At 43.1% G+C, this 12,662-nt stretch overlaps 1 protein-coding gene and 1 long non-coding RNA gene across 2 annotated transcripts; both read right to left on the bottom strand.

Annotated features, from left to right (window-relative positions):
- Positions 1–1,363: 1,363 nt before the first annotated feature.
- LOC116571440 lies at positions 1,364–2,908 on the bottom strand. The gene is made up of 3 exons (XR_004277890.1): positions 1,906–2,908; positions 1,728–1,803; positions 1,364–1,465 (listed from the first exon to the last, which is right to left on the bottom strand). It is a non-coding gene; the product is annotated as an uncharacterized LOC116571440 (long non-coding RNA).
- Positions 2,909–8,310: 5,402 nt separating this feature from the next.
- On the bottom strand, positions 8,311–9,816 carry LOC116571438 (RNA-binding motif protein, X chromosome-like). The gene has a single exon (XM_032309374.1). It carries the CDS (start codon positions 9,671–9,673, stop codon positions 8,381–8,383), a length of 1,293 nt encoding a protein of 430 aa, XP_032165265.1. The 5' UTR covers positions 9,674–9,816; the 3' UTR covers positions 8,311–8,380.
- Between the last annotated feature and the right edge of the window lie 2,846 nt (positions 9,817–12,662).

Here is a 12,662-nt window from a genome sequence, read left to right as displayed (position 1 = left end):
GAAATTGTTTTCTTCTCCACCCTCCATTCAGCCTTGGAGCTTACCTGCAACCTCACAAGAAACCTTGAGCCAAAGGAGCCCAGCTAAGCCATACCTAGATTTTTAGCCCATGAAAACTGTGAGATAATAAATACTTATTGTTTTAAGCCACTAAGTTTGAAGGTAACTTGGCCTTGCTTCAAACTGTTCCCCTGAATTGGCTTTGACTTAGCCTAGCCCAGAGAAGCTTCTGTCTTCTTTGAACTTGAGGTACAACTGTTTATTTCATTGGTCCTTTTATACTTTTACAACATTAGCTCCCTTCTATTCTCTGTTTCTAGTCATTTCCAAATAACCTAAATTCAGAAGTTACTCAAAGTATTTGGCAAGGTGGAGAAAGGTTTTGAGAAGCAGAATTTTGTATGAGAAAGGAGTTTTAGCTCATTTTGTGTGGCTGAATGATAAACATCTTGTAGGTGGGAAGCTGAAGTAGAAGTTAGAAGAGGAACCAGAGCTTAGGAAGAAATAATTTTTGGTCTTCATCAAAGTGAGGCATCAGCAGCCAATACTAATAGCCAGTTCTCCTTGTAAATTCTTTCTAGTGATTTCCTTCGTATTGTGTGAGGAGCTTAACCTTCTGCTGGCAGTTGTGAGAGGTAAGAGAGGCTCTGGGGCACTGGGGTCACTTCAGAGAAGGGAAGCCAATTGTTTTCTCAGGGCCCCTCTCTCACGTTTATTCTTTTCAGGGCCTCTGTAGCAGGACGGTGCTGAAGCCCATTTCCTACACGTAGCAGCATTTATTTAAAACACGCATCACATATACACAAAAAATCAAATGCAAAGGAAAAGGGGGGAAAAAGCTGCTGAAGACCAGAGTCACTAAAAGTTCAGGCTAAGAATAGACAAGGAACTCTGAGAGCTGCTTGGCTATGTGACCTCCTGCAGGGGCTTGGCAATAAGCCCAATTCAGCTTTGTTTTTTCTATGCCTTTACAAAGAGCACTAGCTTGGGAGTCAGGAGACCTGAGTTCTAGGCCTGGCTCTGCCAGTGCTGCCTTCTGTGAACTTGGATGAGTCCTTCCCCTTTCAAGGCCCCAGTTTCCCATTTGTAAAATGAAAGGGTTAGACTAGGCTCCAAGATGTTCCAACCCCAACACTGAGAGAACACAAAGGAAAGTAAAAAGAATGCTGGCTGGCCTGAGAACTAGGAGACCGGACTTCTTATCCCAGTTTTGTCTTTTTTTTTAATTTTTAAAAGATTTTATTTATTTATTTAACAGAGAGACAGCAAGAGAAGGAGCACAAGCAGTGGGAATGGGAGAGGGAGAAGCAGGCTTCCCACAGAGCAGGGACCCCGACACAGGGCTTGATCCCAGAACCCTGGGATCATGACCCGAGCTGAAGGCAGACGCTTAACGACTGAGCCACCCAGGCGCACCCTCAGTTTTGTCTTTAAGAACCACACCTCTTTTTGCCTCTGTTTCCATCTATAAAACAAGGTGATATATTCATTCATCCATTCTTTCCACAAATTTTTTTTTTTTAAGATTTTATTTATTATTTGACAGAGAGAGACAGATCACAAGTAGGCAGAGAGGCAGGCAGGGCAGAGGGGGAAGCAGGCTCCCGCCGAGCAGAAAGCCCAATTAGGGGCTTGATCCCAGGACCCTGAGACCATGACCTGAGTCAAAGGCAGAGTCCAACCCACTGAACCACCCAGTTGCCCCTCCACAAATATTTCTTGAATACCTGAATACCAGGCTTGGTGCGGAGATTAAAATGGTGAGCCAAGACGGACCATCTACATTCTTGTGAAACTTCCCATCTATTGGGCATAGAGGAAAGGAAAAGAAGATCAACTGTAAGCAATCACATACATGAGGGTGTTATTAACATCGAGGTAAATATGACAAAAGAAGGATCATACTTGGCTCTTGGTGACTGGGGGGTAGGACAGTCACAACTTCCAACAATTTCAATGTTCTGTGATCCAGTAGGCATCTCTGCTGGGAGGCGAAGAGAAACCTTTTGAAAAACTTACATCTCAAAAAACAAACAAACAACTTACATCTCATACCACAGCTACTTTTCAACTCAATTAATCCAGTCAGTTATCTATTGTGTACCTACTGCATGGAATCAACCTCCCGATTCCTGTCTTCCTGGAGCTTACACTAGTGGGAAGAATGGATTCATAAACTGACATAGCTATACGATGTCTCACATTCTCGGGTTGCTCCTTATGTGCTTTAAATACTAACATTTATAAGAGTTAAGAATCAAGTAGGGATACGGATGTATTAAGGCAATCAGAGACATTTTCTTGGAAGTAAAAATTGAGATAGGTGCTGAAGATTTGCTACATGGTTTCAGATAAACAGAAACAGTGACATCAGGCTCAATGGCCCCATTCCCTACTAGTAGGCAGTATAGATACGTGAGACATAGAAGAACTTAAATCCCCTTTTTTGCAGGAAGGATTCAAGCCTCACTCTTTGTTGAGGGGCAAGAGTCCTCTTCTGTGACCTACTCTGAACAGCATATCTTGGATTAGGAGGACTGCTTCTGATGGACATCCTGACTTGGGGTGACTACCTTACCCCTGTGAGTCTGTTATCTCATTTGTACAATGAAGGTATTAGATGATATCCAACACCCCTTACTAAAACCTGATTCTTTGTAAGAATTTCTATTCTAATTATACTGGTGATTGCTGTCATGGAATATGAGCTGTGGGATCTTAGACAAGTTAATAAATTTTCTAAACCTGACTTAATTTCTTTTTGAAATGATTTTTTCAAATAAAAAAAGTAACACATGCACAAGATTTTTAAAGGTCAAATACCACAGGGGCACCTGGGTGGTTCCCAACTCTTGATTTCAGCTCAGGTCATTATCTCAAGGTCATAATCTCAAGATTGAGCCCTGCATCGGGCTCTGCGTTTGGCCTGCTTAAGATTCTCTCCCTCTGCCCTCCCTCCCCTATTTCCCTCTATTAAAAAAAAAAAAAATCAAATACTACAAAAGACTATTATAATGTTTGGGGAATAAAACAGATTTTGGAGATAGAAATTGGTAACAGTTGCACAACTTTGTGAATGTAATTAATGCTGCTGAATATATGCTTAAAAATGGTTAAAATGGGGGTGTATGGGTGTCTCAGTTGGTTAAGCGTCTGCCTTTGGCTCAGGTCATGATCTAGGGGTCCTGTGATGGAGTTCCATGTTGGGCTCCCTGCTCAGCAGGAAATCTGCTTCTTCCTCTCCCTCTGCTGCTCCCCCTGCTTATGCACTTGCTCTGTCAAATAAATAAAAACAAAATTTTAAAAAAATGGTTAAAATGTCAAATTTTATATTATACATATTTTGCCACAATCTTAAAAAATTAATAACATGATACAGCAAAACTAATGAATTAAACAATTTAAGTGGGTGAAATGTATAATATGTGAATTTTATCTCAAGAAAACTGCTAAAAAAGAAAACTTAAAAAACAAGAGCGTACTGTAAGAGTATATTCTCCATCCCAACCCAGAACCTCTGGCCACCCCCAGAGGCAGCTATTTGTTTCTTGTTTCTCCTTCTAGAAATGGCCAGACATAAACAAGTATATGTGAAAACCTGTCGTTATCTTTTTCTTTTGATATAAATGAAGGGAGTCATATTCTGTTCTGAACTCTCCTTTATTTCCCTTAAGTATGTATCTTATGTTGTTGCGTATCAGCACATGCACGCCTACTTTATTCTTTCCTGCTCCTGCAGAGAATTCCACTGTAGGGACCCACCACAACTGATTTAATGAGCTCCTATACTGCTGAACAGTTTGACTGATTTTAGTCCTTTTATACACCAAAAAATGTTGCAGTAAACATCCTTGCACTAATGACTTTAAGCATATGCATGAAGATGTCATCTACAGGATAAATTCCTAGTTCTGGTATCACAGTGGCAACATATTAAATATGTTTGTTAAATATTAATATTGCTAAATGGATTTCTCTAGAGTCTGTAACAATTTATACTCCTACTGACAATTCATTCATTCAACTAATATTTGAGTGCCTACTATGTGCCAGGCACTATTCTAAGCCCTGGAAACACATCAAATGAACAACAAGAACATAAAGACAAAATCCACTCCCTAACGGAGTTTACAAATCTTGTCTTGGGAGAAGGCAAAAAAAGGTAAAATATGTAATATTTCAGGTAGTAAGAAGTGCTATGTCTAAAATAAAGCAGAGAAAGGAATCTCGGCCAGGGTGGGGGGGTGGGGACTGGTGATTTAAATAGGGTGGTTAGGGGTGCCTGGGTGGCTCAGTGGGTTAAGCCGCTGCCTTCGGCTCAGGTCATGATCTCAGGGTCCTGGGATCGAGTCCCGCATCGGGCTCTCTGCTCAGCGGGGAGCCTGCTTCCTCCTCTCTCTCTGCCTGCCTCTCTGCCTACTTGTGACCTCTCTCTGTCAAATAAATAAATAAAATCTTTAAAAAATAAAAATAAAAAAAAAATAAAAAAATAAATAGGGTGGTTAATGGGGAGTGAGGGGGAGGGATAGGGTGACTGGGTTATGGACACTGGGGAGGGTATGTGCTATGGTGAGTGCTGTGAACTGTGTAAGACCGATGATTCACAGACCTATACCCCTGAAGCAAATAATACATTATATGTTAATAAAAAAAAAATAGGGTGGTGAGGGAATGAGAATTCTAAGCCTGTTTCCTTATCTGTAAGATGGGACAATGGCAGTACCTATTCCATAGGACACTATTGAAAGAATGCAATTGAGATTATATCTGGTATGTAGTAATGAACATTTCCTAAATGGAAGTTATTGTTATTATAAACAAACTTATAGTTAGGAAAAACTATGGCCTAGGGAAGAATCATTTGCCCACTGCCCCAAGGAAAATTGTGGTGTAAGAACCAGAACCCAGGCCTCCTGACCGCTCATGCAGTGTACTTCCAAATGTACCAAGGGACCAAAAACTCTAAGAAGCCATCCTCCCAGGGCTGCTAATGGGCTACATGGTTTTAGGTTGAAAAGCTCTCTGAGAATGTGATTTTTGAAATCAGCAAGAGGGGAGGGAAGATGTGGGAGTACATTAGGTTCCTCTTCAAGGAGAAGCAGGCCAGCTTCACTCTGGCCTAAGGCTGAGCCTGCTGGGGTTTATTCACAAGACGTTCAGATCCAGGATGGTGCTCTCAGCCAAAGGCAACAAGCTTTCTGGCTGCTGCTGGCCCATCTGCTCTGATGAGACTCTCCCAAACCCTGATCTCCCATTGGTTTCATTCCAAGGAATCTCCTGGAGGAAAGATAAGCAGCAGTTATTTCACAGCTGTAGAAATAGTAAGTTCTAGAGGGACATTTCTATCTGTTTGGCTGAGTGAGATTTTCTAGTAGGCCAAGGATGCAGTAGTGGTCACTCAACTCTCTCTGTGCCTTTTTCTCACCCTGTGGCACTTCCTTTCCCTGGCCACAAGCAGGTACCCACTGCTTGCCTGGGCCTTCTGCCTACGTAGAGAGCCCCCTCTCTGCCTGGGTTCTAACCTTCAGTTCTATCCTTTCTTCATTGACAGTCTTATTCCCTCACTCATCCTAACTGCTCTTTTATTTATTTTTATTTTTTGAGATCTTATTTGTTTATTTGACAGAGAGAGAAACAGTGAGAGAGGGAGAAGCAGGCCTTCCATTGAGCAGGAAGCCCAATGCAGGGCTTGATCCCAGGACCCTGGGATCGGGACCTGAGCCGAAGGCAGACACTTAACTGAGCCACCCAGGCGTCCCTTAACCGCTCCTTTAAAACAAAATGCTCTGGGGCGCCTGGGTGGCTGTGGGTTAAAGCCTCTGCCTCTGGCTTAGGTCATGGTGTCAGGGTCCTGGGATTGAGCCCCACATTGGGCTCTCTGCTCAGTGGGGAGCCTGCTTCCCCCCTCTCTGTCTCTCTGCCTGCTTGTGATCTCTCTCTCTGTGTCAAATAAATAAATAAAATATTTTTTTAAAAAATAAAAGAAGATGCTTACTAGTTTAACAGAGTCAGTAGTGAGCAGGATTCAGAGAAATCTGCATTCTGGGCTTGACCCCTATTATTGAGTTTTTGTAAGAACTTGGGCAACTTAGTTGTCTTTTCTGGGCCTCAGTATCTTTACCTACAAACATATTGTGTGTCATATGGCATTTCAAGAACCATGGAGTAGATTATTCCACAAAGGGCAGAGATCCCAGTGATCTACCTAAAGACAAAAAAGTACACAGAGAAGTAGTGAGCTCAAGGGCAGAAATTTTCAGAGTGCAGATGCCAGGCCCCCTAAAATATTATTTGAAGGTGTGTTATGATGACTGGTATGTGGGGAGTGGCATACAGGATCTAGTCCTGGGTGAGCTATAAGGAATACACCCCCTAGACAAGAGGCCTAGATTTTAAAGTCTATTCTTGCACTGAGTAGGCCTCAGTGCAAGGAAAAATCCAGACCAGCTTTGTACTATATCCATGTCCATTCTTTTTTTTTTTTTTTAACCATGTCCATTCTTAAAAGAGCAAATATAAGAAGTAAAAAGAGCTTTGGCCCAGATCACCAATAGTTACTTGAACATCATGGTATAGGACTAGCTGCGAGTTTCTTCTGCAAGGCTAAAAAGATTAATTCAAGCAATAGAAGGGATATTGAGCTCAAATTTGGGTAAATGACATAAGAACATTTCAAAAGATATCAGAACTATAAGCAAATGTGTGGGTGTTTCCACTTTTGTTTAAACTGTGGCCAGTTACATTCATAGATGAAGGTTCTGCTGGGGTCACTTGAGAAAACTTAAAAATCTTAGTGATTATCCCTAATATGTGTTCTCTGTCAAGCTGGTATCCATAATCTTGACTTTATACACAGAGAAAGGTGTGGGGGATGAAGACTTGAGGTTCCAAATTCTGAAATAACCTGACAGTCACTACATCATTGCTCCTGCCTGGAAAAATGACCCACACCCTCTAACTTGTCTTCTTTGGTGCCCCACAGTTGGGTTGACAACGAATTCTCACAGGCTTGAGTCTTACAACATTGCTGGAACAGCAGAAGCACCTACAGACAGTGCGTGGGCTGGAAAATCTATCAAGCCTGCTTAGATCCTCTCCCTGCTGGAACGCTGATATGGTCAGACCTCCAGAGTCAGCGGTTCATCCCAGCAGAGAAACACTGAAGGAGGGGTGGCACTGTTTTTGCGGAGTCTTCAGTGACTTTCCACTGAGCTGTGGGAAAATTTGACAGTTGACTGTGGCTGAATCATAACTCAGAGGTCCTGACCACTCAGATCTTTGAAGATTCCTTTCATTCCTTTCCCAAAAGGGGAACCTGGCAAACTCCAATTGGTTAATTCCATTTACCAAGGTTGCAAGGAACAGAAGGTAAATGGAACCTTACTGTTGTCAGGTACTTTTTATATATTTTTTTTCATTGAATCTTCATAAACCATTCAGTGGGTTACTTACTATTAGTATCCCTAGTTGACAGATGAGGAAATGGAGGCCCAGAGGGGCTAACAACTTGCCACGGTCATATAACTTGGGTTGAGATGCTGAGAAATTGTAGCATCCTGACCTCAGAGTCTGTGCTCCTCACCATTATGTTGTACCACATCTAAACACCAGCACAGACATGTCGAGCTCAAAGGCACTTCGGATATCATAGATCAACCCCCAGATTTTGCAGCTGAGCTAACAGAACTAGTTAGATGATGAGAATTGCCTAGAGACGGAGCCAGGATCTGAGGCAGGTCTCGTCACTCCAGGGTTCAATGCTCTCTGCTGAAGCAGAAGGCCTTGGGTTCTCTACATCTTCCTAAGAATGTGGAGTTCTTTGATACTTTATTCCTTACTCTTTAGGGAATAGGAACTTAAATTTATATAAATATAAAGATATTTTCATATAGTTTTTCTACCATATACTGATCTTCCAATTCTTCCTACTCCTTTTTTAGAAGTCTTTTTTTTTTTTTTTTAACTTGGCTCCTTTTTGCCTTCCCCTTCTTTTTTTAAATCTCAAGAAAGTGAAAGCATTTTCAGATAGGATTTTTAAAAAACCTTTAAAATCTTTAACAAACTTTCTCTTCTTTTACCAAAGCATTTTATTTTACTTTATTTTTTTGAGGGAGAGAAAGGAGAGAGGGAGAGAGAGAATCTTAAGCAGGGTCCTCGCCCAGCACGGAGCCTAATGCAGGGCTTGATCTCACAACCCTGGCATCATGACCTGAGCCAAAACTAAGAGTCAGGCATTCGATCAACTGAGCCACCCAGATGTCTCTACCAAAGCATTTTATTTTATTTTATTTTTTTTTTTTTTTTTAAGATTAAACAGGTTTTACTTTTTTTTCCCTCACAAGAACATAAAAATTATGGAAGGGGAACTTAAACAGGAAATTTAAAAAAAGGTAACACAATTTTTCCTTTTAGTAGTCCTTGGGTAGTTATGACAGAAAAGGTTCCACTTTCTTGTTTGTTTCTTTGAACAGGGATTTTGGTCCAAAGTTTTGTTTGTTTTTAATATCTGCTTCTGCCCCCCCCCATCAGATCGGCTTCCTCCACGGCCACCACCTCTTGGTGCTCCCCGGCTTGAACTGCTGTAGGAATCACGTGGAGGAGGGTACCCCCTTTCCATAGAAGGGGGAAGCCCTCTTTCTTGTCTGCCAACCCGATCACGACCACTTGAGTAGAGATCACTTCGGCTGCTTGAGTAACTGTCTCGACTTCCACCATATCCGTCACGTGAGCTGCTGTAATCATCATAGCGACTGCTTCCACCATAAGATGGCGGGGGCCCTCGTGTAGGTGGAGCACTACATGAGTTACCATAACTCTCATATGAATCTCTGTAGGAGCCTCCACTTGGATGATCTGAATAGTCACGATCACGACCATAGCCATCTCTATCACTATAGCCTCTTGACGGGTAGTCATCACGTGAACTGGAATGACCATAATCACGGTAAGTATAATCTCTCGGCGGTGGTGCATAATCTCTTGTATCACGAGAATTTGGGTAATCTCTGCTTGAATAGCTGTCTTTAGTGGAGTATCCATCATCTCTCGGGGACAAATAAACATCTCTACGAGAGGGCAGGGGTTCCCTTCGAGGTAGGCCTCCGTAACTATCTCTTCCGCGTGACACAGGAGCTCTTCCTCCCATTCCACTGCTGCTGCGAACTGGTCCTGAAGGGGCAGATCTTTTAGGAGGAGAACCACCACTTCGTGGTGGTGGTCCTCTTTTTACTGGAAGTGGTCCCCTGGAAGAACTCATGTTAAAATTCATGGAATAGCCACCATCATCCATATGCCCTCCACGTGAGGGAGGTCCCCTGGTTCCTCCACTTCCTCCTCTTCCGCCTCTAAGACCTCTTGGAGGGCCTCTGCTTCTTGGAGGTGGTGGTGGTCCACGTCTACCACTTTCAAATGATGGTTTAGTGGCTTGTTCTACTTTGATGGCTTTTCCATCTAAGGACTTTCCATTCATGTCTCTGGCTGCATCCTTAGCATCTGCTGGGCTCTCAAAGGTGACAAAAGCAAATCCTCTTGATTTGTTGGTTTCACGATCTTTCATCAACAGAACTTCCACTATTCGTCCATATTTGCCAAATACTGCTTCAAGGGCTTTTTCATTTGTTTCTGTATTGAGGTCACCAATGAAAAGCTTTCCTGGGCGATCTGCTTCAACCATTTTTTCCCCCTGGTGAGAGTCAGAGGGGTGACAACGGTTCCAAGCTCCTATGAGCTCGCCGGCAGGGGCTTCGTAGCAGCTCAGCACGAGGGAGTGCCGCCGGATCCGCGAACGGAAGAGGGAAGCTGCTAGCAATACTGCGCAACGAGCTATTTTATTTTATTTTATTTAAGATTTTAATGGGGTGCCTGGGTGGCAGAGTGGGTTAAAGCCTCTGCCTCCGGCTCAGGTCATGAGCCCAGTGTTCTGGGATCGAGCCCCGAATCGGGCTCTCTGCTCAGCAGGGAGCCTGCTTCCCTTCCTCTCTCCTTCTGCCTGCCTCTCTGCCTACTTGTGATCTCTCTCTGTCAAATAAATAAATAAAAATCTATTTATTTGACAGAGAGACACAGCAACAGAAGGAACACAAGCAGGGGGAGTGGGACAGGGAGAAGCAGGCTTCCCGCTGAGCAGGGTGAGCAGGGAGCCCAATGCAGGGCTTGATCCCAGGACCTCGGGATTATCACCTGAGCTGAAGGCAGCTGCTTAACAACTGAGCCACCCAGGCACCCCATCAAAGCATTCTAAACATTGTTATTTAGTGATGATTTCTGTCAATATCCAATTAACATTTTTTTAAAAGAATATACAATTTTTATTTATTTTTTATTTGAGAAAGAGAGAGAGAGAGCGGGAGAGGGAAGAGAGTCAGAGTGAAAAGCAGACTCCCCACTGAGCAGGGAGCCTGATGTTGGACTTGATCCTGGGACTCCAGGATCATGATCTTAGCCAAAGGGAGTCTCTTAACCAACTGAGCCACCCAGGCACCTCATCCAGTTAGCATTTTTTAATCTCACACTACCCTCCTCTGTCTTCTTAGGAGATGACCAACTAAGGCTCGGTATGTCCCCTTAGCTCCCTATGTCCATCTCCAGGCCTTACTCTGTTCAGATTCTTCCTCACGTCCTGCCTCTTGTCTCAAGATAATATTCTTACTGCTCCCCAGGCAGTCTCTATACAGTGACCTTGGCCTCATTCTTTCCCACGTCCTTCTAAATCTGGAACAACAAAGGTTCAAGGGGTGAGAATGAGTCTGGAAACAGCAACACGTGGCAGGCAAGTGTTTGATTTTTGTAATTCAACAAATCCTCATCCCTCTGGGCAGATCAGTTAGCCTTGCTGAGCCTCATATGTCAAGTGGACAGGAAACCCCCTACTTCAAGGTGATTATGAAAATGGAATGAAAGAATATATAAAAGTGTGAGGAGATCACCAAGCACCCAAAAGACAGACACTGCTTCTCCCTCTTCTAGCTCCTTCCCCTTTTTTCACAAAAGTGTTCAAAAGAGTTTCATTTTGAAAAAACCCAGATTTCATCCTCAAACAATAAGCTGTTCTTTCTCCTTCCTGTCATTCCAAGCTTATTCAAAGCTTATCCTCACAGTTGGCTCTTCCTTCTCCATATTCAATTCATTTTGGTCACTATATATTGAAATACTAGGGACAGCTTAGCCCATTTCTATTTATTTATTTATTTATTTGACAGAGAGAGAGAGAGACACACACACACACACACAGTGAGAGAAGGAACACAAGCAGCAGGAGTGGGAAAGGGAGAAGCAGGCTTCCCGCCGAGCAGGGAGCCCGATGCGGGGCTTGATCCCAGCATTCTGGGATCACAACCTGACCGAAGGCAGACACCTAACAACTGAGCCACCCAGGCACCCCATGTTAGCCCATTTCAATGCCCTCCCAAACTCTGAATTCAATACACACTTGTGAATTGGCTCCTCAAGCATTAACTATGGCCTGACACTCTGACCTTTGGTGGCCTGCTCATTTCTGCACCTCCTCTAACTTCTCTGAACATTGCTGTCTCAGTTACTTTCTACGCTCATCTTTATGCATCTTGTGTTCAGGGGATCACTTCCTTTCCCTTGGATTCAACTACCACTATTTACTAAGATTCCCAGCTCTCACTGTCTAATCCAAATTTCAATCCTTAGGCTCCAGACCTGAATTTCCAACTGGTCATAGGACTCTCTCTTTGGAGGTTCCATAAGTATCCAAATCTCCAAATTTGCTTTTTTGCCCTCGTGGCTATTTCCTAAATGGCTCCACTATCAAACAAGTGCTCAAGGAATAAGCCTAAGTCATCTTGAATGTATCATCTATACTCTATATTCTGCATTTGAATGGTCACAAATCCCTTTTAATTCCCACAATATCTTCTGAATTCACCCTCTTTCCAGTGCCTTAGTTCAAGCCTTTGTCATGCCACAGCTAATACTCCAGACTGAAGGCCCTGACTTCCAGTCATTCACCTAGTTCACCCTCTGCTCAGATCTGTAATTTATCTAATTAACAGATCTGAGCATTAATCACCTGCTCTCAAGTCTTCCATACAGTCTTCCTACAAAATCCTGAATATTTGTATCTCTAGCTCCCCATTAGATTGGAGGCACCTCTTAATAATTATTGTATCCCACCGCCTACTAGAGTCATTAAATATGCATCAAGAAAGCACATTAGGGGCGCCTGGGTGGCTCAGTGGGTTAAGCCGCTGCCTTCGGCTCAGGTCATGATCTCAGGGTCCTGGGATCGAGTCCCGCATCGGGCTCTCTGCTCAGCAGGGAGCCTGCTTCCTCCTCTCTCTCTCTGCCTGCCTCTCTTCCTACCTGTGATCTCTCTCTGTCAAATAAATAAATTTAAAAAAAATCTTTCAAAAAAAAAAAAGAAAGCACATTAAATGAATGAATACAAGCCCAGAACAATGCCATGGATAGTAGAGATTATGGAAGAAATATAATATGGTTCCTATCCTCTAGGAGCTTATATTCTTTTTGGAGAGACAAAAGAAACTTAAGAGACTATAGTGTTAAGTACCTAAACTGAGATACAAGCTCCAAATGCCAGAGAACCTCAGAAGAGAGAGGTGAGTGTAAGGTAGAACAGCTGATAAAGACCTCCCATGGGAAGAGATACTTCTGAGGACCTCAAAGGGTGGGTG

The sequence above is a fragment of the Mustela erminea genome, chromosome 13 (assembly GCF_009829155.1).
Source record: "Mustela erminea isolate mMusErm1 chromosome 13, mMusErm1.Pri, whole genome shotgun sequence".
NCBI lineage: Eukaryota > Metazoa > Chordata > Mammalia > Carnivora > Mustelidae > Mustela > Mustela erminea.
Note: the sequence above shows the minus strand (reverse complement) of the source record. Positions and strands in the feature narration are given on the sequence as shown.

Bases quoted from the DNA above. Each gene is read 5' to 3' on its own strand.
- LOC116571438 (XM_032309374.1), bottom strand. From the start codon at position 9,673: ATGGTTGAAGCAGATCGCCCAGGAAAGCTTTTCATTGGTGACCTCAAT.